This window comes from Tachypleus tridentatus, chromosome 10 (assembly GCF_004210375.1).
Source record: "Tachypleus tridentatus isolate NWPU-2018 chromosome 10, ASM421037v1, whole genome shotgun sequence".
In the NCBI taxonomy this organism is placed as follows: Eukaryota; Metazoa; Arthropoda; class Merostomata; order Xiphosura; family Limulidae; genus Tachypleus; species Tachypleus tridentatus.
In genome coordinates, this window is record NC_134834.1 from 172,843,546 (window position 1) to 172,871,281 (window position 27,736).

General features: G+C 32.9%; 1 protein-coding gene across 2 annotated transcripts; it reads left to right on the plus strand.

Moving 5' to 3' along the window:
* On the plus strand, window positions 1-27,736 carry LOC143230925 (Na(+)/H(+) exchanger protein 2-like). Of its 2 annotated transcripts, none has more exons than XM_076465249.1 (11): window positions 1-455; window positions 920-1,176; window positions 4,059-4,276; window positions 7,728-7,930; window positions 10,008-10,097; window positions 17,255-17,328; window positions 17,500-17,715; window positions 17,921-18,077; window positions 19,154-19,346; window positions 23,269-23,418; window positions 24,854-27,736. In XM_076465249.1, exons 1-11 carry the CDS (start codon window positions 138-140, stop codon window positions 25,399-25,401), a joined length of 2,424 nt encoding a protein of 807 aa, XP_076321364.1. In that variant the 5' UTR covers window positions 1-137; the 3' UTR covers window positions 25,402-27,736. The 2 variants fall into 2 exon arrangements, with proteins under 2 accessions (XP_076321364.1, XP_076321365.1); XM_076465250.1 differs by having other exon boundaries at window positions 24,857-27,736.

Below are 27,736 nucleotides of genomic sequence, written 5' to 3' on the forward strand. Positions count from 1 at the left end.
ACGTAACCCCAAAGATCCACCTCATTTGTCCTGAGAGTTGTCTGCTTATTGTTGTAGGTGTCCTCATTGGCCTACTTCTGTTCTACACGGGTTTTCACAGCGTGGAACACCTCACTCCTGATGTCTTCTTCCTTTATATGCTTCCCCCTATCATTCTGGACGCTGGCTACTTCATGCCCAACCGGCTTTTTTTCGACAATATGATTTCCATTCTTATTTATGCCGTGGTAGGAACAGTATGGAATGCTTTGACTATCGGGTTATCTCTGTGGGCTATTGGTTTGACTGGTTTATACGGGGTCGAGCTCCCTCTATTGGACACTCTGTTGTTCAGTTCGATAGTCTCGGCTGTGGATCCTGTCGCGGTCCTAGCAGTTTTTGAAGAGATCCAAGTGAATGAAGTGCTGAACATTTTGGTGTTTGGAGAATCTTTATTGAATGACGCAGTCACAGTGGTAGGTAATCACTTTAAGAGATTGTGATAATTCGGGATATGGCTACACTATGAAGGTACTCAAACTTGCAAACACTATTTTCTATTTTTCCAGAAGATATGGTGTTTTTTTATTTAATAGATCAACGTCTGATAGTACGAGTTCAATATTAATAAATAATTAGGCTTCGAGCTCCTGAGTATCAGTTACGTTAAAAATGTTTTGCTACTAAGTTGTTTAAAAAGAGGTGATTGTTTACAGATATTATAAAATAATTTGACATTCTTGCGATACTATCTTTAAAAATCGAGGTAAAATTCACAAATAAAACAGGTTTTTGCCTTGTTTAAAAATGTATTGTGCGTGATGAAAACCCGTTTTATGTGTATACGTGATTTACGAAATAACTACATTTGTTTACAGCTTCAAACATTCATTGGAGTTTGTGAAAAAAAATATTTTGAAATAATAATATTTTTATTTAGGTTTTATATCACATGTTCGAGGGATACACTGAAATGGGACAAGAAAATCTCATTACTATCGATTACATCGCTGGAGTTGCTTCATTCTTCGTGGCAGCGCTAGGTGGAGCTCTCATCGGAATCATTTGGGGTGTACTGGCGGCATTCATCTCTCGGTTTTCTCATCACGTGAGAATCATTGAGCCTCTGTTTGTCTTTGTTTTGGCCTATCTGGCTTACTTGAATGCTGAGCTGTTTCACCTTTCTGGAATTGTTGCGTAAGTATGCCATCAGAATTGTGCATATTCTTATAAATTTCTTGGTTAGTTTATAATGCAAAGCATTCGAAAGTTCAGACCGCAGGATACATCTAATACAAGGTTAAATAACTAATACAAATTTATTGGACTAAATACCTGACAAGAATAATAAAGTTTACCAGTTCGTCAGTTTACACTCTTTACTTCCATATTCTTCTTTGCTTTCACTCATAAGTTTTTAGAACTCAATATGAAAACAATAATGAAAATACAAGTTGTAATACGTTTTAGATATCCCAAGGTTATATATCCGAATCACTTCTCTTTACAAGTCATTGCTAAATCATTTTAGTTTGTCTTTTATGTTTTTAATATATTGACAATCTTACTACAATTATTAATTTCATGTTGAGAAATCACTCCGAACGCAACTAGTATACGTTTAAAATAGCAAGTTTTCTGCCATCACACCAACAAGTTCAGTAAGCACCTTTATATTTCTAGGTTGTTTTCTTGTACAGCGCCTTTATGTGAGGGTGCTGTTTTCATAATCTACTTAGTGCACAAGAGTGTTTTGTCATATACGCACATTAAAAGCCAAATCATGTCACAAAATCTACTAATGATACTGATATTCGAATTAGATGATTTTCGAAATATATTTTGCTTTGTTTATAGGGTAAGCAAAACCAAATCGTTATAACCAAAGAAAAGCTGAAAAATATTAAACAATTGCTTTAAAATATAGAGTAATTATCAGCTAAACAAGCTTTGAAAAAAGTTTTATAAAAACTATAGCGTTGTTTTAAAAAAAGACTGCAATTATGAAATTATGAAATATACGATTTTTATTTCAAGCATTCTGTCTATTTGTTGATGAGTTTGAAGTTATACAAAATCAAACAGGCAAAAAGAAAGTTCACTTTGAACGGTAGTGGTTTTTGTGTTTTGTGTCTTTAAGATATATTTTTATTCTCCCGAGATCTGGTAAGGCAATTTATTTTGTACTATTGTGTATCATTGATATTTCATAGTGTTCCGTCATTTGGTGAAACAGTGGGTATGGACTTAAAACACTAAAATCGGGAGTTCGTTTCCTCACAGTAACACAACAGACAGCCCACTATGACTTTGTTCCAAAAATAAAACACTATAACGTTCTACTCCTGTAGCTCCAGACACTCAGACAAACCGATGCTTCATAAATCGAGTAATAATAGCTTCTATCGAAATATTAATACACATTATTTTTATACCAGTCAAGGTTATAGGAAAATATAATTCTGATATATATAAATCTTATATATTATATAAGAAACATCGTCTATAGTGGAAGACTTACAAGTCTTTTTTGTAAGACTTGTTTTTTATCTCCCTATTCACAAACTAGCTGGTTCAAATTTGGCACACATGCTGTACTAACGTGTTTTTTGTTGTTGTGTTTTTTCGGATAAGATTTTTCTATTTTTGAGGTTGACTAGAGAAGTAACTTTAGATATTGGAAAAACTTGATCGATACATTGAGACATCTGTTAATCAAGAGAGTACGTTTAAACCCCACAGCGGAAGGTGGCTATTTTATATAAGTTACTTAAAAACAAAACGCTGCTTGCTATATGAACATATGGTAACAGTAGTTGGTGTTAATTTATATAATGTCACAAAACGTGTTGTTGTTGTTTTTTAACAGTTGGAATTTTATGGATGAAAATATTGCAATGAAATTCAAGAATAAACTTAACATTAAGAGAACATTTAGTTCCAGCTAATCTGATCACTTTAAAGGAAAGAATATTTTTTGATAATTGGAGATAATAATAAATTCCCTCATATAATAATAATCTTTCATATCTTTCCTCTTATTAAAGTAGGTTATTATAAGAAAGATTTGTACACGCTTATTAATGCATTGTTGTGACTTCATGGACAACATTTTAGCATGTGCATATTATTCATGACGAATTTCCGACCATTCCACACGAGGTTGGCCCAAAACAAAATTGTGATCTGTGCGAACTTTTTATTATAAAATTGTTAAGAACTGCTAATTACAATATCGATTTTGGAGTCCCTTTGTGTGGCTTAGGTTTTGGTTTGGTTTGAATTACGCGCAAAGCTACACGAGGACTATCTGCGCTAGCCGTCCCTAATTTAGCAGCGTAATACTACAGGGAAGGCAGCTAGTCATTGCCAACTACCGCCAAGGTGATCCAGGTTTGACAGTGCAATGCTACTGCGGGTAAACTTCGCAGAAGTTTGTTACAATTGTATAGTACTTAATTATGTTCATCTTACAGACACGATCGACGATGCGTAAAGTCCCACAAGCAATATAGGACCTGGAACGTTGTTTTTATAAATCGTTGTTAGCTCTCATTAGTTATTTCCTGTCGCGTGAACACGACGTTTCAATTATTCTGTTAAAACTAAATTTGCTTTCATAAAAAAATGTGTATTAAATAGCGAAATAAACAGAAATTGTGCAGTTTCTTAAATATTGTTTACACAAATTACACAGATATTAAGTCTTCGAATTTATTTTGTTCCATGCTCTATTTATAATACATTTTTAACTATGTGAGGGCTTTCATTTCGTATAAAGCTTCATGTTAGAAAAATCAATTATAATGTTTGAGATAGGAGTATATTTGAGTATATTAAAATTTTTGTCTATTTATGTTGGAAGTATCAGTTCATTTAGTTTTTCATTCATGTAACAGTTTCCTTTTCTTAAAGCTACCCAGTACTCAACAGTAAGCCTGAAGGCTTATAACACTGAAAACCGAATTTGATACCCATGGTGAGAACATCACAAACTGCCCAATAACAACCAAACTAAACCTTTCCTTAGTCATTTATTGTGTTCAGAACTTTCACTAAACACTCATCTATTTTCTCAGTCTGGCTTTCTGTGGCATTACGATGAAGAACTACGTAGAAGAAAATATATCCTACAAGTCCCACGTGACTGTCAAATACACCATGAAGATGCTGGCAAGTTCCTCGGAAACAATTATCTTTTTGTTTCTGGGTGTTTCCACCGTAAACGACGATCATGAGTGGAACACGTGGTTTGTTGTAATGACCATTTTATTCTGCACACTGTATCGAGCGATTGGTAAGTTGACGTAAGTTTAACGTTAAATTATAAATTACCTTAAAGATTCATCAGCTTCTAGTTTGTATCAAATAACCAGGTGCGAGTCAAGGGAGTCATTAGTATATATTCAAGTTACAAAGTTTTTTATAACTTTTGCTGATAAATCTTTAAAATTCAAAATGTCATTGTTTATAAGGTTCATTAAGATAGCCTATTGGCGAAGGCAAACTGAATTTGTTAAGAATTCATATACGCAAAATAATACCTAAAAGAAATTCATCAAAAACTGTTTCTGTTCATTTAACAAACTTTGGTTCTTTACTGTTCTATCGTAGCTGTTTTGTATTGTTGTTTAAGTGGTTGTCTCATTAAAAGTTTTTACACAAAAGTTTTTTTCTGATAACTTTCTCCTCAGTGAAAGATTATAGAATCGCACTTGATTGTGGTTATTTTAACCAATTTTTGTTAGGGCTAAAAGGCCACAGATATTTAGCGTTGTAAGTCCACAGACATACCGCTAAATATCAAGTTTCGATACTCGTGGTAGCTTTACGCTTAATAATTAACAACAACAAGACTTCCTTGTAAGTATACGGAAGAAGCCCTTTAGCTGCCGCAGGTTCAGCACAACTGATGGATTTTGGAATTGAGCAAAAGGTCTCTTGACATTGATGATTTGTTACCGGCAAGACAGATTTTGAACAATATTTCTACACATGATGAAACATGTTTTAATATAGAAAATAACCATATTCTGGAAGTTAAACACTCAGGAAAACTAGATAAAGTATTACTGTTATTATTACTTATAAATCAGGACACAAGACGGGTTATACCATGACATATGAAGCAAACAAGTATTAACTAAGGACAAAAACTGTCTTAAAATAGACATTTTAAACATTCAAGAAAACGTTTGCCTTACACGGTGTTCTCAGTAAGGATTGTTCAAATATTCTGTTAGTATTCAAACCGATCGCATCACTTCTGTTTATCGTTCTATTTAGATTAGATAGATTGTTAGAGAAACATTTGACAAAATATGTGTCATACAAGACAGTTTTATTCTGCAAGGTGAGAACACACTTTATTGATTGCATTTTGCATCAAATAACTGTAGATAAAATATGTTATCGAATACAGAATATTAACATAACTAACATCTAGGAATGTGAATACCTAGAGTTTTTAAGAAACAAAGAGTGTAAGACTTATTTTTTCACTTTGCCAATATGACAAAACAACCAGATTATTTGATGAAACACAATATGTAGCTAATTTAGGATAGTAGCACATAAAGGCAAATCACATTATGTGTCTCCACAGTAAGTTATTCTTACAAATGAGCTCAGAAGAGAGAGAAGAACGTTGTAAACAAGGATGCCTGTAAGTTCTCTATCAAACAACCCCATTATAATCATGTAAGATTTTGGAACATTTTGACGTAAACGAAATTGTATGAATAAATTTATGATGTTTTCGAGTAAATCCAAGGCATACTTATGGGAGTAACTTGAGCCCACGAGGTGCTAATTTTTATCTTCTTCAAGTATAATTTTCTTTCACAATAAAAGTTCTCGCATTACTCATGTCTATAGTTTTAGTGACAATATTATTTTTGTGAATTTTGTAAGTTTTACACTATTAAAATTACATGATTTAGCTGTTTTAGCTTGAAATTATTCGCTCAGCACAAAAAAAAACACAAGTTATTTGAACTAAAGTAAAAGTATCATTAACCTAACATTTTATTTAAATTTTTCAAACGAAGTAGATAACTGTCGAAGTTGTAAAATCACAGCTCATATAGATATAATAGAATTTATCCAACATTACAGGAATTTACAAACTGTTTAATTGTTTTGTTCAAAAATGACGTTTCTCCTTATTCTGAACACGAACTTTATTATTAAAAAAATATGGTACTGTACTTGGTGACATTATAGAATTTCGAATTTTTCAGAATACTCCAAAAATTATCATAACTGAAACTGACATTTGTTCACGTGTTTTTTAATTAATTTAAATTTTATAATTCATTAAGAAAATAATAAACAATCGTAGTATATCGAGCGTGGATTAGAATGACGTTTTGTTAGCTGTTGTAAGTTGCGTGATATTCCACTATTATATTATTGTGGTGACTTTAATTACATGTATTATATGTTTAACGCGCTGAACCTATATTTCAGTATATATAGACAGATATTCGTAAAAAAAAAATTTTGTCAAGCTTTTAGGCCTTGACTTTCTATATCTTTCTGTTACCAATTCAACTGCTAAACGGTCTCCTAAGTAGTGAGATTCCATCAAAAACTGGTGACTTTTGATATCCATTTAATAAAAATTACAAAGATGGCGTCGAAAAATCGGTTTTCTTCGGTGAGTCGTCATTATTCGAGTTTTATTGGTCAACTGTTGTAAAAGTATTATGTTGGGCTACGTAAGAGTTGTCTGTTATAAATTTTTCTTGAAAACATTTTTAGTTTAGTGTTTATGCACAATGTTGTTTATTATAATGTAAACTCATGTTTAATTCTGAACTTTACTGGTTCCTTGGTGGATAAATAAGGATAATTGTACAAACTTACAACGTTAAAATCCGGTGTTTGAATCCTCGTGCTGAATAGAACGAAAATAATCAATCATGCAGATTTACGTTAAAACCAAACAGGTAAACTGTTCTGTTAAAATACGGTTAAATTATCAATGAGTAGACTGTACTAAATATGTTTGAATCATGCAGATTTACGCTAAAACCAAACAGGTAAACTGTTCTGTTAAAATACGGTTGAATTATCAATGAGTAGACTGTACTAAATATGTCTGAATCATGCAGATTTATTGTCTTTTGGTTTTTCTACGGTTGTCACCTGCTGAGACAGCGGTAAGCCTACGGATTTACAACGTTATAATCAGGGGTTCAATTCCCCTCTGTGGATACAGAAGATAGCTCAATGTGTTTTTGCTATAAGAAACCACATGCGCACACACACGCACACACACACACTACTTTTCAGTAGTTAGAGCTGTCAACCAGCAGTTGAGGGTTCGAATCCCCACCGTTGAACGTGTCCGTCTTATCAGTTGTGGGATTGTTATCATGTGACGGTCAATCTTACGATTCAATGGTAAAAGGAAAGCCCAAGACTTGGTGATTGATAGTGTTGACTAACTGCTTTCCCTCTACTTTATCGCTGCTACATTATGGAGGATTAGCGCAGATAACCGTTGCTAGATTTGTCCCAAATTCAAACAAATTTTTGTTTTTTTATTTGTTTTATGCAATAAAATGGGACTTGACAATTTGATTAAACACAAGATATTTGTAAGGTGTATTTTAAGAGAAACTAGCTACTAATCAGTAATATAACGCTCTTATAACATTTAATTTCGAATTACTAATCTAACAACGATAGCTGGAATTCTGTAGGTTGTGAATTTTATAATGTGGTATTGTATTTTTCAGGTGTCATAATACAAACCTGGTTTCTAAATCATTTTCGACTGCACAAAATTAACAAAGTTGAACAGTTCATAATGGCGTACGGGGGTCTTCGAGGTGCTGTTGCCTTCGCCTTGGTCCTCGTCATCTCTGAAAATGTCATTCCTACAAAAGCTATGATGGTCACAACGGTAATCGCAGAAGTTTATTTCACCGTCTTTATTCAGGCAAGTGTTCTGAAAAAGAATTAATCTAACAGTTGAGTATTAAGATGACACGAATATCAAAAAGTCGCACAATTGTCACAGCCTCTATAAAGTCGAGCTGGAATAGCGTGTAAAGAAGTACAATTTGAATTTTGTTAGCGTTTACTAGGTAATGAGATGCTATTTAAAATTGATAGTTTTTTTCGAAGGGTGTGTGACATTTCCTTCTGAAGTAAGATATGTGTACCCTCAGATCATAAAGATGTGTTCAAATTGAATATTTTGAATTTCTACGACGCGTAATCTTTTGTACTTAATGGCACTGGGAAACAAAAGAATAAAGATTAATTTGAAACACCAAGACTGTTCAGAACGAGACTTGCAACAAATCTTACTGCAGCCATAATAAGCAAAGCACAGCATCTTGTAATAGAGAGAAACCGTAAACGCAAGGCCTTCCATGTGACCAAGACAGCAATACACAGCACAATCAAGAAGGATATCTGTCTGGAAAGGCAATACAAGTCACGTTTACATATTTTACTTCCACGGCAAATCCATTCAACTATTGTATACTTCAAGTGGATAAAGAATACTACAGATATTCTTGCTACTGCATACAGTTTTTTTTTTTGTGATCGTACTATTAAAATTGAAAAACTATCGTCCTTGTCCACTAGATAGATTATGGAAAGCTAGCAGGGAAGATTTGTGTGCTTTAACCATGAGAGCGTTAAATCAGAGTCTTTAATAATTGAAACTACCATATATACTATTGTCAAATTGCATGGTCATCAGATGAAACATGACCGAAACTGTGACGACGTGGTGATGCTATAGAAGCTCTAGAATAATTTCAAGATAACATAATTAACCTTTGTATATTCTTTTTATAAAGCTCCTTTTTATGCCATCAATGTGGCACTGTTCCTAAAGTTATCACGTAAGGATTGAAAAGTTCTGTTCTGTATATCTAAATATGATGAAAACTTTTTCTGTTTAAATATTATATTAAAGTTAATCTTAAAGTCATTAATGGTTAGTTGAAGAATATCACAAAAATATCAATGTTATGCATCAGACCAGGCCCCCGTCACACCAAAACATGTTACGCATCATACCAGGTCCCCGTCACACCAAAACATGTTATGCATCAGACCAGGTCCCCGTCACACCAAAACATGTTATGCATCATATCATGTCCCCGTCACACCAAAACATGTTATGCATCAGACCAGGTCTTCGTCACACCAAAACATGTTATGCATCAGACCAGGCCCCCGTCACACCAAAACATGTTATGCATCATACCAGGTCCCCGTCACACCAAAACATGTTATGCATCAGACCAGGTCCCCGTCACACCAAAACATGTTATGCATCAGACCAGGTCCTCGCCACACCAAAACATGCTCGTCCTTTTAGCCGTTGGGGCGTTTTAGCAACGGCTAATCCCACTATTCGTTGGTAAACGAGTAGTCTAAGAGTTGGCGATGGGTGGTGATGTACTAGCTATCTTTCTTCTGGTATTACACTGTTAAATTAAGGACGGTTTGTGCACGTAACTCTTGTGTATCTTTGCGCAAAATCTAAAAACAAACAATCAGAGCAAAAATGTATAGTTACATTAAGGTCATTGAAAGGTTCTTTACTAAATTAAAAAGCAAAAGATAAAAATTATACTTAGATCCTTCTGTTAACAACAGAAATAGAAACAGAATATTGTTTTTATTAGTCAGCTATTTTAGTGTTTTTACTTTAAGAAGTATTTAAAAACTGTCAGTGCCAGTCTAGTACCTATTGATCTAAAATAATCACATATTATTTCCGGGTGTGATATGAAACAACTGAAGTGGTAAAACTTGATATTGTTGTTGATATACTTTGTATGTCAGATCCCATGTCAAGTATTGAAAGTGGCGTCATCTACTGATATATTGAAATAATAATATATTTTGCATTTGAAGTAGCGCAATCATCTGTAGAGAAGTTTTCTAACATGATATTGAATTTTTTTATTATGTAAAAAAATGGCTTAATCATTCTATATCCATTCACGTATAATATTTTATTAAGAAACTCTTCTTGTTTTTAACAGGGAATGACAATCGGACCTCTTGTAAGAATATTAAATGTGTCAACTAGTCACAAAACTAAACTTTCCATGAACGAAAGACTACATACAAGAGTAAGTATTCGTATTTAAATGTCTATATTTATTATATGATATATCACTGAGCGCAAGTAGGTGTGAGTTTCTATAATGTTATATTCTTTATACGAGCGGTTTGATTGACAAGCAACCTAAAATTGAAGTTTCTACGGAATTATCTAACATAATTAACGCCAATGGCTCGATCAACGCGTGACCTACAGTGGGTTAATAGTTAGTTTAAGAACTTGTAATGCTGAATTCAGGGGTTCGATTTCTGATGTTGAACAGAGTGCTGATATCCTATTAAAAAGCGAACTAGAAACTTAAATCTCATCCTAGCGGGAATTTTAAAGACATGTTTTCTAAACGTGCATTACGTGAATAGTACAAATTAAATTTTTGGCAGTTTTTAATTACAACAAAGAAGGTCAAATCTTAGTTTTTTTTCGTAGACTACAACTACGTTTTGTAAACTGATTTACAAACAGCTACGTTGACACAACTTTGTTTAATACTGTTTTTAAATAACTCCAGATGTTTAAAATACCATTAAGCAAGTAAAACTACGACAGAAAAGGTTTCTTTTGATGTTTTAATGGCATGGTGTGTAATATAATAGACCAATAATAAGACAGCCGTAGGTGTTTTAGAATATTAGTATATACGTATCCCACGTATATTTTATTCAAGTTTAAGGTGTAATGACACGTTGACATGAACTATTTATTGTTGAAGTGCCTACTCATGATTCTATTTAATAAATAAAAGTATCATTTCTTAAACCTGAGGCAAATCCTAATTAAGCATATGCTTATTTGTCCATGATTTAATCCAGAAAAAGTCTACAATTAAATCAACCACATAAGTCCAAAGTTTCCAGCACATGTATTGTCGATCAAAGAAATGACAAATTTTAACCACAAGTATCTTTTCATTTCCAACAAAACAAACCAAACCCAAGCCTTTACTGAGTTTTCTTTGTATGTAACAGTGACAGTCAACGCTTTCAACTTTCGGCAAGACATCAAATACTTCCTCTTGATTGCCTCAGAGCTACAGATGATCTGATTGCTTTAAAAAAGCAACTTCTGACAGAGATCTTATGATAATATCAGTTCTCTTATTCCTATAAGATGATATATATTATTTTTTAGCTGACTGTTTGTTTGTTGAATTTCGCACAAAGCTACTCGAGGGAGATCTGTGCTAGCCGTCCCTAATTTAGCAGTGTAAGACTAGAGGGAAGGCAGCTAGTCATCACCACCCACCGCCAACTCTTGGGCTACTCTTTTACCAACGAATAATGGGATTGACCGTCACATTACAACGCTTCCACGACTAAAAGAGCACGCATGTTTGGCGCGATGGGGATGCGAACCCGCGACCCTCAGATTACAACTCGCACGCCTTAACACGCTTGGCCATGCCGGCCAAGGTGTAAAGGCTTTACTTTAACTGAAAGTTTAGAACTTATACTTATGTCTCCATTTCAAGTCTGAAACGGGAAGAAAAGTATTTGACTATTATTTTCAAAATCAGCCTATACCTTTCCTTGACTGTTTTTCACATAAACCATTTGTAGTGAAAGTGGAGCCTGTGTCATACTTCAGTTCTCTGGCAGAAAAACATTAAATTGTTTGATAATCGAAGCATGTTCATTCTTAAACAGTTAAAAAGTGAAGATTACGTATTTTGTATTTTAACAAGAGTTGTATAATATTCAAACAATTACAAAAATATTTCAATCTTAGCATTGCAAAACATATGAACCATATAACAACTTATTAGTTTTTCACCAAAATGAAATATCTTAAAAACTTAAACGATGAGGTAAAACATTGGGAGCATAAAATATTCTTTGTGTACCATTTATTGTTATTTTTTACAATAAAAATACTCTAATTTGCCTTACAGCTCTTACAATGAAATATTGGTTTAATTTTATTCCAACGAACAGAAATTTCCTATAAGTTGTTCCTTTGCTTATTTTCAATCAACATACATAAAACTTTATATTATTACATTTAGAAAATATTTTATAGAATTGAAAAGGGTCCGGCATGGCTAGGTGGTTAAGGTACTCGACTTATACGCTGAGGGTCGCGGGTTCGAATCCCCGTTACATCAAACAAGCTCCCCCTTTCAGCTGTGAGGGCGTTATAATGTATTGGTTAATCCCATTATTCGTTGGTAAAAGAGCACACCTAGAGTTGGCGCTGAGTGGTGATGACTGGCTGCCTTCCCCCTAGTCTTACACTGTCTAAATTAGGGACGGCTAGCGCAGAGAGCCCTCATGTAGCTTTATGCGAAATTCAAAACAAACCGTTGAAAAGATATTTTATGGTGCTTTCAAACCCTGCCATATTTATTAACAAACTGTCGGTGTTACAACGTTTTGAGTACCAAAATAATTGCCATCTTTATTCATATTCATTATTGATATGCGTCTGTGAATTTGATCCTACGTAAATATTAGTTTTCCAGCATTTCCGCTGTAATCGTATTCTGTCAGAAAATTAGGTTTATTTTTCCATATATTGAGCTGTTAAAATATATAGGCTCCGAAAATTTCCACTAGGGCAGAGGGAGTTAGGCGCCACCTGCAGTCTATATTCTATAGCTTCGCGTTAAAACAATGTAGAAATACGGCATCATCAGTGCGGCCTTTTGTTTTCCACAGTCTAGCAAGCAATAGTTAAAACCTTCTTTTCTAACAGAAATTCCCAGATCCCGAGAAAATACTAGTTAACCTTTAATGGACAAGGAAAATTTTACTAATTTTCCGAATTGTCTTTTTTTACAACAGCAGTATTTAACTAAACTGCATGAAAATTCATCTTAATTGATGTGGTTTGTTGATTAATATTCATTAAAAGCTAACTGAAATCTATCTGTGTTCAAATTTAATTTCTTAAACTCTATAGATATTAAACAATTCTACTCACTGAACGAAAGTGACTCAATCAGATGCAATTACAAAAGGGTTTAATTCGATTTTTGAATTTAGCGCAAAGCTACACGAGGGCTATCTGCGCTAGCAACCCCTAAATTAGCAGTATAAGACTAGAGGAAAGCAGCTAGTCATCACCATTCACCGCCAACTCTTGGACCACTTTTTTGCCAACGAATAATGGGACTGACCGTCATATTATAACGCCCCACGGCTGAAAGGGCAAGCATGTTTGGTGTGATGGGGATTCGAACCCACGACATTCAGATTACGAGTCGAGAGCTCTAGCTAACCGGCCATACCGGACCGTAGGATTGGTAGGATAAAGTTGTTTTGGCTAGGCTATGAATTGGTTATAGTTTTTTAACTCGTTTTTTTCTCTCTGGTACTGACCTACCAGTGAGTAGCTTTTAAGACACCCGAATCACAGTTATACACGTCTTGTTTTAATGTTGTTATTACGATGGATGCGGTTCAAGCGTTCATAAACAAGATAACAGTTGCAACAAAGCTTTTGTGCAAATGCAAATTAGATAACAGTTTTAACAAAGCTTTTGTGCAAATGCTTAAAGCGTTTCTTGTGTTTTCATTATTTTTAATCATTTAAATTAGATGACGAATCTAGATAGTTTAATTGCTTTTTAGAAGGCAAAATATAGAGTCAAAAGATAAAAGACTTAGAATCCTATGATTTGAGCTATTAAATCAAGACGTTCAAAAAAAATCTTATAGATTGCATTCTTGATGACGAGTATGTAAAATCTACACTGACAAACACAACACCAACATTATTTACAAACACTGACAAACACAACACCAACATTATTTACAAACACTGACAAACACAACACCAACATTATTTATAAACACTGACAAACACAACACCAACATTATTTACAAACACTGACAAACACAACACCAACATTATTTATAAACACTGACAAACACAACACCAACATTATTTACAAACACTGACAAACACAACACCAACATTATTTATAAACACTGACAAACACAACACCAACATTATTTATAAACACTGACAAACACAACACCAACATTATTTATAAACACTGACAAACACAACACCAACATTATTTATAAACACTGACAAACACAACACCAACATTATTTATAAACACTGACAAACACAACACCAACATTATTTATAAACACTGACAAACACAACACCAACATTATTTATAAAACATAATGTGATAACTGCCACGATTTGTACATTAGAAAACAAGCAGAAAAATGGAAACTAGCTTCAAAGAACACAAAAAAAACACGATTCGTTTTTGAACATTGAAACTCAAATAAACACAACGTAACCATAGAAACACCCAGATATTAAGTAGAGTAACAAATATAAGCAAACGCAAAATCAAAGAAGCCCTACTTATACAGCAACTATAACTAATATTAAACCAATATAAAGAAACACCTTCACACCGGAACTAATTAATAACCTAACATCTAACTGCAACGCCCCCTACAATCCCGTACCTTGTCCCTAAGACGTGCCCGGCAAAGGTCAGTTGCAAACTCTCTCTTTGTTAACCTGAATATTTGAGAAAGCATTTGACACTGTGTGGCACAATGGTCTACGGTTCGGGATGCACGAAATGGGACTACCACGTGGAATTATTCGCTGGTTATCTAACTTTTTGGAAAATAGAAAATTTAGAGTAGATGTAGAGGGAACCTTTTCTGAATACTTTACTCCAGAAGTTGGAGTCCCTCATGGAGGGGTGGTTAGCCCTATAACCTTCATCGTGTATGTAAACAATATGCCACTAAAGGATCCTAATCACAGATTTTCTTCACAATTCACTGATGATGTGATAGTCTGGAAAAGTGCTCCAACACCAGCAATAGCACCCACAAACATCCAACCATAGTTAAATAGAATAAGTGAATACTGCCAAAAATATACAAACAAAATAAACACAGTAAAAACACATCCAGTCGTATTCACCAAACTGACAAAACACAAAAAGGTAAAGCCTGAAAAATATATGAATAGAACATTACTTCAGACTGCCACATCAGCAAAATTTTTCGGTCTAACCTATGACTCAAACTTAACACGGATTGACCATTTAAATGAAATTAAAAGTAAAACCTGGCGAAGAATCAACTATGCCAACGTGCAAAGTTACTAGAACCACATCATCTATCTCAAATGTTCAAACATACAAACGACAGTAATTAAACTCTTACATAGCCATAACGTATTTCTATAAAAATTGGATGAAAAATGAATTATTATACGAACTAGATACGTACCGCATACATGATGAAGATAGCCCTAAACATCACTCTCGGATCAACATATATTTTGAACACAAAAATAAATTTAAAAATAAAACAAAAACTAAATACAATAATATTAAAAAGGGAGGGAAAAACGCCACCATCAAACTAGACTTTAGGGCAAATTCATATCGATTAATTTACGAAAATGGTATATGGACATTACCCCGAAAAGGGTTAGAGTAAACTCAGACCACTCTGACCCTAAAGTAGTGGCCATACTAACCTACACTGCATGATCATGAAAGTGAAGGAAAGAGGAAGAGGTCAAACCGTACCTGACCCTCCAGAGTACATCAGATCGCCCAAATCCCTAGAGAGCGAGAGAACCTGAAGATGACCTAAGATGGCCGACACGTTAATACCCATCCCAGCCGTTCTGAGCTACAGAGATTGCATTTCTTATAAAAAACAGTTTGTATTTCAAATTCTTTTACTCAATGTGTACGCGGTTATAAAGACAAATTCCTAACATACATGGTGAGAAAACAAAGGCGAAGTTACTAAAACGGGCATCATAGCAGAAAAGATGGCGTCCTAACAACTTGATATTTTCCTTGAAATACGTTTGTTTCTTTATTTGAATTTTTAAATATACATACCATACTTTTAAATATTTTAGACAGATAACCTAGACTTGTGTCATTTATTTCGCCTTCACGTGATTCAGCCGTTACCACAAGAAAGTTAATACTCTAAACTATAATAACAACCAACAGTTTTTATACTTGGACTATATTTTCAAGTGAAATTATTTCTGTTTTAAAAATAAACATGTTGGATGTAACTGTAAAAATACATGATTTAAACAACCACTAAAGTTGAATTCTTTTATTTTCTTTTGTGGACAACTAGTTTTAGTGAATTACAAAAGGAATGTTTCATAAGACAGAGTTGTGCTGAAAAGAAAAACAAATCTTAAGATCATGTATATGTAAAAAATAAATATGTAGATAGGTTAAAACATTATTTTTAGTAACACTATTTCAAACTAATAATAACGCACAGTTTTTATACATTGACTTTAAAAAATTTGGATAGGAGTAATCAAAAAACAATTTTTAAAAAGGCATGCTTAAAGTAATAGTAAACATAATTGAAATAGTATTCGTGGCCGGATTTAAGCTATTTATTAATACATTCTACAGACGCTTATGAGAAAAACCTACAGATGTGTAATAATGCGCTACAACCACACACTGCTGGTACACAATTCTTTAAACTGAGGTGCGAGTTTATTCAGAATCAATGTGAAGATTGCTACAGTCAAACTCTGCTTTGCTTTATCATTAAAATAGAAAGCTATTATTTTGCAAATTTATTTTGTTTGATTTCATGAATCCTTATGAACGTGCGGAATATTTATTTTCTCCACCATGTCATAGTAAGAACACTTTTGTTTATCGCTTAATATTATGGACTTTTATAATATTATCTTATCCAATATTATCTTATCTTATCTGTATAGAGTGTTTATTTTAAAAATTACCTCTGAAAGTACTTGGTTGTGTTTTTCTATATTATTATTATTATTGAAGGATGAGCAGACTCTTTTTAGCGTATTTAATTTTGGAAATTGTTCTGAGATAGTGACTTAAGGAAGCTGGATGTGTTATTGATTAGGCTTCTGTTGAAACTGTGATGGCTTTATAAAACATTATATATCACTGGTACTTTTAGTTTTGAGCCTCGTGTGTAGTCTAAGTGTATTAACTAACTTTTTACAATCCACTCCAAACTTTACACATACGTTTGTCGTTTTACTTTTCTTTAATCCAATGTGCAGAGGCTTGGTCTGTTGGACCAACCCCATTTTGGGGAAGGAATATTGACCACAAACCTGTATTTATTGTGTGTATGTATTTGAAATGTTGCGATTCACTATTGCGGCTTTTTCTTTATTTCTATTTCTGGGGATCAGCTAATGGACTATCTAATGGCTGGGATAGAGGACATCTCTGGACATCCAATGGGGAATTATCATCTTCGGGACAAGTAAGGAATGAAGAATTTTAATGAGTATTTATATATTAGTCCATGTCAAACAATTTCTATCTTTAGTGATATGAAAGATACAAGTATTTGTTTTTGCTATCGAATAATTTATTTCACTGAAATTGCAGTCAATCCTATTTGTAACTATCGGCTGATACTTGTAATTAACAGGTTTAAGCATTACAACAACAAATATGTCCGTCCGTTTCTAACTCGAGATCACCATGTGCGAGAACCAAAGATATTTGAGACCTACTCCAAACTGAACATAGCAGATGCTATGAACTTAGTTCAAAAGAATGGAAACATGCTACCTACTATGGGAAAAGATATGAAAATGTCTCTTTCAACAGTCTTCCGTTCTTATACACAAACTAGCCTCCCGAAGTAAGTTCAGTTTTGTACTTTTCTTCTATCAGATATGCATGAGAGAAATTTCTGTAATATATACCTCACTTTTGATTTCTGAACATTTAGAACTACTTCACTGTTGTTTTATACCAAACTAGACAATGCTGTGAGACATTCAAACTATTGTGAACTATTATAAAAGCACGTACTTAAAACTTTGTATACTTTTGTGTTTTTGTAGGCCACTGTCTCATTCAGATTCGGCTATTCCACATTACGATACCAACATTACCAACCTAGACTGGGGCGAGTTGGAGTACTCGCCGAGTACAAAAGATTTGAATGATGCAGAACTCCATCACATCCTATCAGACGCCATGTTTAAACCTCCACTGAGGGTAAGAACTTGAATATTGTAAGCACCTCACCTAGAAGAATGTTATTTCCCTTAAAAGAGGCCGAAGGCTATTTGAAGTAGTCACTTCTTTTAACCACAAGCACCGTATGCAATAGTATGTTGTTAATAAGTCAGTAGATACTAAAGTGACATCAAACAAGGGACGCTTAAAGTTGCAGTTTGTAAAGTCGTGACGTCAGTAAAATGTGCACGTGCAATAAATCACGAGAAAATTAAGCACACTGTAGGTTACAACACAGCATAACATACGAACTTGAGAAGTAAAAAAAAAAAATTATTTGTTACTCGTAATTTTGTTTTTTTTTACTCTTGAAACAGAACATTTTCGAGAACTCTGAGGAAGTGCATCTAGTATACCTCAATACCACTGACTACCAATTTTTTACATATCACTAATTATAACATTTACTAAACATAGCTATTTAATCATCACATTTCTTCGAAAAATATTATTAGTAATGTGTTTTTAAAGAAGTATTATTAACAATTTTTTCTAAACAGTTTCAAAATACGTACCTCCTTCCCAAAATGACATTTAAAACAGTCCCTAATTATAAGATTATGACCCCCCAGTGGCTCAGCGGTATGTCTGAAACTTACAACACTAAAAACCGGGTTTCGATACCCGTGGTGGGCAGAGCACAGACAGCCCATTGTGTAGCTTTGTGCTTAATTCAAAACAACAACAACAATAAGATTGTGTTATACAAAATGAAATATAATTTTCAAAATCCGTAAAGAGAAAAAACCACAGTTTCAACTTTAAAAAAATCCAAAAAGAAGTTGAACTGTTCAGCTGCAAACTTACAGGAAACGTAAAAATAGATAACACAATAACAACATGAAACGAAAGACATGTATCCAATGACCTGTAAGAAAACATTGCCTTAGTTTCGCATTCTAGTAAAACTTAGCAGGACAAAAAAAGTACCTCATTCAAGTTAAAAAATCATAAATATATTGCTTAATGTGAAGTTATGTTCAGAATGAATTAAAAATCTCATTTAATATTTGTTGTTGGTGCAATAATAGCATACTACTTCCAAATATTTCCAGGCTAGAAGATGCTGTCGTGATCAAATAGACGAATCAACTCCACACAGACTTCATCATAAACTTCGTTTACCAATTCGTCACTTGGAGAGTGAGAAAAAAATAAGGAAAAAAATTCGTAAAACTAATCACCAACATGTTGGAAGAGGGAGCAACTGTCACCATAAGGCACAAGATAAAAAGTGGAAACTGAATGGTAACTGATCTTTTGCCTCTAACAATAAATTTTTGGAGTAATACTAAAAGTGCACTGAATATTTTCACATCTCTCTCTTTATAAAACGTTGGAAGAACATATAATGAAATGTCTTTTTTTTAAAGATTTTTGTTATGTGAGTTTATCAGATAAGATAAATAATAACATTTAACATTGAAGTTCAAATGTTTTAGGCCTCTTAATCACGAAAACGTAGCTAACTCGAACGCGTAAGTTTAAATCTGTGTTAGGGATGAGTTTCTTGATTGCATTTCAGTTTTTCTTGAAATGTTGAATATCATCTTTACTAAAAGCTGTTGTACAAATCTGAATGAGTCATGTATAGGGTTGATATACGTATTAACTCTACTAATAAAGCTGAAGTATATTTGCACCACATACGTTTCTTATAATATTCAGTTAATTTGTCAAAGTTATTTTAACAATTTGGTAAGAAGTTTTTCATTCTGAGGGAAGTACGTTGCCATATTAATTAAACCATGTAGCAGTCAACAATTTGTCATATGTAAAATGCTAATTAAACGCTATAGGTACTGGAGTTTCAGAAATTCATTCTTTTGATTTTACAGATGACTCACAAATCTTTATATTTGTTGGTGGAATGCATAACCAATTTATAACTAAATAATCTGTTTAAAATTTTCTAAAGAAAATCTATCATAAGAAGACTGGAAGATGAACCAGGGAGTGAGATATGCATGGCATCACAAGTTTTCTGCAAGATCTCTATCAGTAATGGATTTGGCCTCTGAGATGGCAAATAAACAGCTGAAAGGCTGCAAAACTGTTTTCATTTGTTTGAATCTGTCCTGAAATGTGACTATGCAAATATTAATAACACTAAAAAAGAAAAAAAAGACAACTCAGAATCTGTCCTGAAGTGTGGCTATGCAAAGATTAATAACCCTAAATAAATAAATGACAACTCTGAATTTACTCTTTGGATCTTTAACTGTTTCATCTATGGTCTTTGATAAATGTTTTCTTGCTTTGCATGCGATTGTAACCAAACGTAGATTCTATACATCTACTGCAAGCACAAGACTTACGACAATATCGGTAGTTTCATCGCACCTAGAACCACAAAATAAATGCTTGAATAAAGTTTAGTGAGCATTCAAGTGTCTATTTTCAGACTGTAAAACCTTGCTGGGCCCGGGATGGCCAGATGGGTTAAGGCGTTCGACTCGTAATCCGAGGGTCGCGGGTTCGAATCCTCGTCGCATCAAACATGCTCGTTATTTCAGCCGTGGGGGCGTTATAATGTTACGATTAATCCCACTATTCGTTGGTAAAAAGAGTAGCCCAAGAGTTGGCGGTGGGTGGTGATGACTAGTTGCCTTTCCTCTAGTCTTACACTGCAAAATTAGGGACGGCTAGCGCAGAATGCCCTCGTTTATTTTTGCGCAAAAATTAAAAAGATACAAAAACAAAATACAAAACCTTGTTGACACGATTAGTGTGTACTAGTATATCGCACCAAATTAAATGTTTCTTATTTCTTTTCAGAGTTATAGCTTCATTATAGCATTTTCATGTTTTCTCATAGTAGCTTTACAATGCTTGTTATAATCTTGATATTATGCATTTAATAGTGTACAACATTAACAGCATAAATTTTGTATGCCCACCTTCCCCGTCGTGCTAAACATGCTCGCCCTTTCAGCCGTGGGGTCGTTATAATTTACAGTCAATCCCACTATTCGTTAGTAAAAGAGGAGCCCAAGAGTTGGCGGTGGATGGTGATGACTAGCTGCCTTTCCTCTAGTCTTAGGGACGGCTAGCACAGAAAGCCCTCGAGTAGCTTTGTGCAAAATAAAAAAACCAACAGAAAACAAAGTATTCCCACCTTGGTTTGAATAATCCTTTCACTAAAACGTCAGCATGTTGCTTTAGAATATCGTACCGTTTTGTAAATTTACAAACCACATATATAATACCTGGACGTAACTAAAACAGGAAATAGAAACTATGACTATACAGCATCTGAAACAACAAGATTCAGACTGTGGAAACTACAAAAAACGAAAAGGCCCTCAGGATTCATTGTAAAATTTGAACTAAAACGCTGGAATATTTAGTTTTCATGTTGTTATCACAGCCTTGGTCTCTGCAGTTGGGCAATAATAGACCGAGACCTGCATTATTTCTTGTTGTTTTTTTTCAGGCACGTTTCAGTGGCATCATTTATTACAGGGCCCGACATGGTTAGGTGGTTAGGGCGCTCAAATCGTCATCTGAGTGTCGCGGGTTCGAGTCCTCGTCACACCAAACACGCCGTTTCATCCATGTGGACGTTATAATGTGAAGGTCAATCCCACTGTTCCAGTGGCTCTTAACCTGGGGGTCGTTTGAAGTTTTTCGGGGTCACGAAAGGTTTGAGAATTATTAAGGAAATCACGGAGCAGTTTGTAGTTTTGTGGTAAGTGCCTGTAACTGCCCACCAATGAGAAACACGCTGAAGTGCGGCAGTTGAACCGCGTCGAGATGCTTGTTGCGCAACCACCTGTCTAATTTTGAGTAAAAATTTTCATATATTACAACATTTTGAATTGCCTAAATTTTTTAACTATATAATATTAATACATCAAACTTAAATTTTAAATGTCAAACTTTCCATCGTATTTTCTCTACTAAGATGTTCATAACATTTTTTTTTTTTAAGATGACATGGAAGGATTACAAGTTAATTATCTGAAAATGAATCAAACCATATCATAAAGTGACTATAAATCCTTAATCAACAATTTTCGTTCAGAAAAGGTGTACTCTTCTATCAAAACAATACCCCAGCTTATAAATTGAATATTCCCTAAAATGTCCACATTCCCCCTTATTTACCAGATTTTTTTAGTTCCAAGTAACTTTTTCTCTTCCCTAATCTTAAAATATTTCTGAAAAGTTGAAGGTTTCAGAGTGATTGTTAATTTTTATATACTATCCAGTCATGGATTGAAGACCAAGGAGAAGAGTTCTGCCAGAAGAGCATAGTTGAACTAGTGTTTTCTTTTATATTTGGTTGAACAACAAACCTTCATTACCAGCTAATAATAGCCGCTTGTCCATAATATCCAAATTGAGACAATGATCCTTTATATCCTTGGAAGACATGCACCTGGTGTGCTTCTGTATAACTGGTTAAAATCAAGCCTGTTGGACCCATAGAGCTTCTTGAATGATCCCAGAAATGCAAATTTATGTATGCCAGCAAATGAAAATGGTAACCAGTTTTCCAAGGGCGTTTCACTGGTATTTTGCAATGCCCAACAGGTTCTGCAAGTTATCATCCACTGCTTTTTTTCATTTTTCAGACTTACATTAATTTCCTCCTATACACAAAAGTTTCTTGTCATCATAATATTTTCTTGGCAAGCAGAAAATCTGTCATCTGTTAGCAGCACAGTGGACTTTCAAAATGTTTACTACATAAGCAAATAAAGTTCTGAGTACACTAGACATGTTCTGTTAAATCACTCCATTTTTCTAAGCTTTCTGAAATAACTTTCAGCAATGAATTGTCTATTAGCTTCATTTACTGGAAACTCAACATTTTTTATTTGCTTTGGATAAACACTGACTACTGCAGACAGAACTGTATAGTACAAATGGGTCAAAATTATAAGGAATAATAATGAGACAATAGTTTGCAAGCTCCCTATAAAATGTATAGTTAAAGTTGATCTTTATTAATTACTGAAGACATTTTATGTTACTATAGTCTGGGGATAGAAATCTCTCTACTTGATTTTCCTATCAAGTTACTGATTAGCAGATTCATAAGCTGTAAATGTAATGCAGGTGTACTGTGTTAAGATTAAACAAGTCTTATAATAGATTGCTGTCATTAATTAGAATACCAGTATATGTTCATTAGATTTATTGAGTCCTTATTTTCTCATAGACTTAAGACCCTGCAAGATTCGATTCAATCTTCCTGACAACCCATCAGAAAAATCAGGAATGGGCAGTCAAATAAAAACCTATTCTCCACAAAGCTCATTTCAAACCTTGACTCCAGAAGATGAAGTTATTATGTTCACAGTAAAGTCAGGTATCACACTTAAATCCCATGCTCTTTGATATTTTATATACTAAAGGCTGTTTTCTTATGTGAAAAATACACAGTTTTAGTTTATTTTTTTATGCTATTTGTATTTAGAATACTTAACCCTTTTGCTGCTAGATTTGTATATGAAACATTATTCCACTGACAAATTTATTTTTATATATATATGAGAAAAAAACAACAACAAATAGATGTATTTAACATTTCATTATTTATCTGAAAGTTAAAATGAGTAAACTCTTGGAAGTTTGAAAGAAAACACTTTGTCTTGAGGATGGTAAAAATTCTAAACTCACATGTGATTAATGTCACAGTTATCAAAGTAACAACAAAGGTTATATAGTGTGTCACATCATATTAGCCAGATGAGAGGGTGGGAGGACATGACAATGAAATTACTAGTAAGACACATTTGAATGACATTGTTAGTCCACAAAATAAAAGTTACTAGTGGTATAATGGCATTAGATGAATAATATAATATAGGACAACCCTACTCTAAACCAACACCCCAGGGTACCAAGATTCCTTCGCTAAGCTGTTAAACAATCACCAATCATGTGACCTCATTATTCCTTACTGTATATATATATATATTTCTAAGTTTACATAAACTACTACCTGATGATACCATAATTATGTCAAAACATTAATCATTTACAATACAGGTTTCTTCTTTATCCATTCAAGCCTTCTCCAAACTTTCATTTTCTAAAAACTGGGCTCCTCATCTTCAAATTTAAATATTTTAAAACAAAAAATATCAATGGGATTCTGAAACCTAAAACAGACTATTCAAATTTATTTGTGGGTTCTACAATACTTTCATATCAACTAGTATCTAAACTTATTATTTTATTTTTATTACCAGTTTAATATAACTAATATCAGGTCATCCATGATTAAACAATTTATCTTATTTTGCTCTTCAATAGTAAAATATATTAAAGAAATTCTGTCTTTTAACAGTGGTTTTCATGAGATAAAATTGAGCTTAACCTTTATATATATATATACACTAAATGATACAAGTGTACCAAGCAAAAGTAAAGAACCATTAATTGAAGCAGACTTATTTAAAACCCTTTTACTTTATGCAAGTAATATGATGATTAAATTAATCATAAAGAAAACATAATAATTAGAAATTGTATACTTATATAGTTGGTACATTATTTTTTTATTTACTTAATTAAAATACAAAGGAAAATACCATCTGTCCAAAGCACCATAGGATATGTTCTTATGACAGAATATATCAACAGCAATATATTTTTTATAGCTGAAAATCTCAATAAAAAATAAAGTAACTCACTCTGAGATAAAAGTTATAAATATTGAAAAATACAGTTTTCTTAATGGTAAACATTTACCTTTGGTACCCACCATTAATATGTTTTATTTTTATATTTTATGTCAGAAGATGGTGAAAAATCTCAAACAGCTACTCCACCAATATCAAGGACTGTCACTGAAACCACACTTCCATGGAAACGAGAAGACTGTGTGGATGAAAGTTGTGTCCGAAGACAACAAGAATTCCCTCCTTGGATAGACAATAAAGATTATCATTTGTACTCATCACCAACAAACACCTTTCTCAAGAAACTTCGACCACATGAAGAAAAGACCAAAGATGTATTCAGCATTTTTGAGTTAAATGCCAGGCCCAGTGAGGAAGCAAGTAATGGTGATGATGATGTTAAGGCTAGTGCCATTGCTAAACTTAATCCTGAACATTCCAGAAGTGAACAGAAGCACGACAGCGTAGCAATTAGAGTAAGCCAGGATCCTGATGAAAAGGTTTGCACTACAAATTATGAAATGGATAGTCCCATATCATCTCAAAATACAGAAATAACAAGTACAAAAGATGATAGTACAGACCAAAGCAAGGAGGCCAAAACAAGTTTAATTATTTGTGTTGAAAGTGAGAACACAATAAGTAATGCAGAAACCAAACTTTAGCAATTGTAAGTGCACACTTTTCTTTCGTTATGCACAAATAATTATATCACAGGAAATAAAGAGAGGATTTTACATTTATTTCTATATGATTTTCAGCTAATGTGGTTATCCTAAATCCATATAAACAGAAATATAAGATAATTTTGTTTCATCAACTAGTGTTATAGTTTATTGGCTAATAACAATGTTTAATCTCTCATAACTAAAGAAACACAGGTTGATTTGTTCTTTTAAAATGCATGACAATTGTCAAAAATAAACTATAATTTTGCTTTTATTTCATACATTAACGACTTACACATTTCTCCTTAAAAAGGATTTAATTACCTTTACTCCCACATTATATCATAATTTAAATTACTGACAGCTTAGCATACGTTTTTTTATTTTTCTTCTGGCAACATATTAACACCATCCACACAAATACTGAACTCAATTTTGTGTACAAAAATTAATTAATCTAAAATTAATTTTAGATGCGTTTTTTCAAAACAAACTCATTACTGAATATGAGGATTTACTATTTTTTGAAATATGCAATAAAAAAAAATATTTTGCAATTCCTAAGGGACCACTACTTAAATTGTAGTATATCATTCTACAATTTAAGTAGTGGTCCCTTAGGAATTGCAAAATATCTTTTTTCATCTCATATTTCTAAAAATGGTAAATCCTCATATAATATACAATTTGAACAACACTATATTATACAACAATCTATCATCATGAATAGCTTCAGCTTTAATTATTACTAAAGAAAGAATCATTTTTGTTCTTTAATGATTTTATTTTGTTTCTAAAATAAAGGTCAAGAATGATAATATGGAATTTTAACAAGAATCTATAAAAACCAAAATAAACTTAGATTTCAATGAATTATTACTTACGGACATAGAAAAAACACAGGACTTTATTTCTTACTCAAAAATATAAAGTTGTATTTTCTAAAAGTTTAGTGTTCTTACACAAATTTATTTTAAGCATTATTAGAAGTGGGCTGAAAAAATGTTCAATTTTTCCATACATAGATCAATAAAGGAAGCCTATCCATTGACCTGTATATTTTTTTCTCAGTAAAGTAAGCATTAAAAAACAACATAAAAAGTTCTACTCATTAAAGAAAAGAATTAATAACAAAAGTCATTAATACTTGATTTTGTGTTTCAAAAGTCCTTTTTAAAGGATTAACAAAAAAATTTGATTTTAAAAAATCAGTTTAATGTTAGTGGTGTACTTGTATCTTTAGGTAGTGCGACTAAATATTTTGTACAGTTTGTAAAACCATCCTTTGAAACAATAATAACAATCTGTGCCATTATCTGTACTAAAATTAGAACACTTTAAAATATACACTTTTAGTCACTCTCAGTCCTTGCCATCAGAAAAGTGTTTCCTATTCAGTGTTATTCAACAATATTAGTTACGCACAATTTCTCTTCTAACAGAACTACACAGATATTACAACTCAAATAGTTTCCTTACAGCCACAAACGTTATACAGTTAATCGCTGCAGTAAAAGTATGAGTTGTACATGAAACAGTATTGTGATAAGTTAAATGAACTTTTTCTCCTCAGTGAAACAGTATGATTGTATCTAAATACATCAAAGTTTGGTTAGTATTATATTGTAAATTCCTGGTTAAAGTATATTAATATATGTTAATTTCAATTTCATAATTTAAATGTAACATAGATGACAATTATTATTTATGTATCTGCTCATTGAATCAATAATTTTACATGGTTTGCACTCTATACAAACTTTTTAATGGTAATTCTAACTACTTATAAAAATGATTTTGAATCAAAACTGAATTTTTCAAGAAAGAACATAATTTTAAGTTTTTATGACGAAAAATTCGTCAGACTATTTTTGAATTTTGTCAGTCATGAGATATTAGTCTAATTCTGCAAACCAATTTAAATTAGAATTTGTAACAATAATGTAATTGCATATTTTTCTGAGAGCCTTAACTTGACTCAGTGAAATTACTCATTTATAAATTAAGAAATTTTCAATCTTCATTTTATTTTCCGAGTACACAATAAAAAGGGCTCTCACAACAAATTATTGTGTTAACAGAATGTGGATTCTTGTATTTTTGTATGTGCGATATACTGTTGTTATATTTATAGTTACATATGTTTTATTTGAATAAGAAAGATTTAGCAGCATGTAAAAATTTTGTATATATTGATAGAGAGAAACTTTTCTATGTAATTTTGGCTGCACTTTTATAACTGTACAGATATGTTTGTTGTCACAGTCCAGATCATGTAGAAATAGTGGGGTTTTGTACTGGATCAAATAAAGGTTTTATATTTCCTATGGAA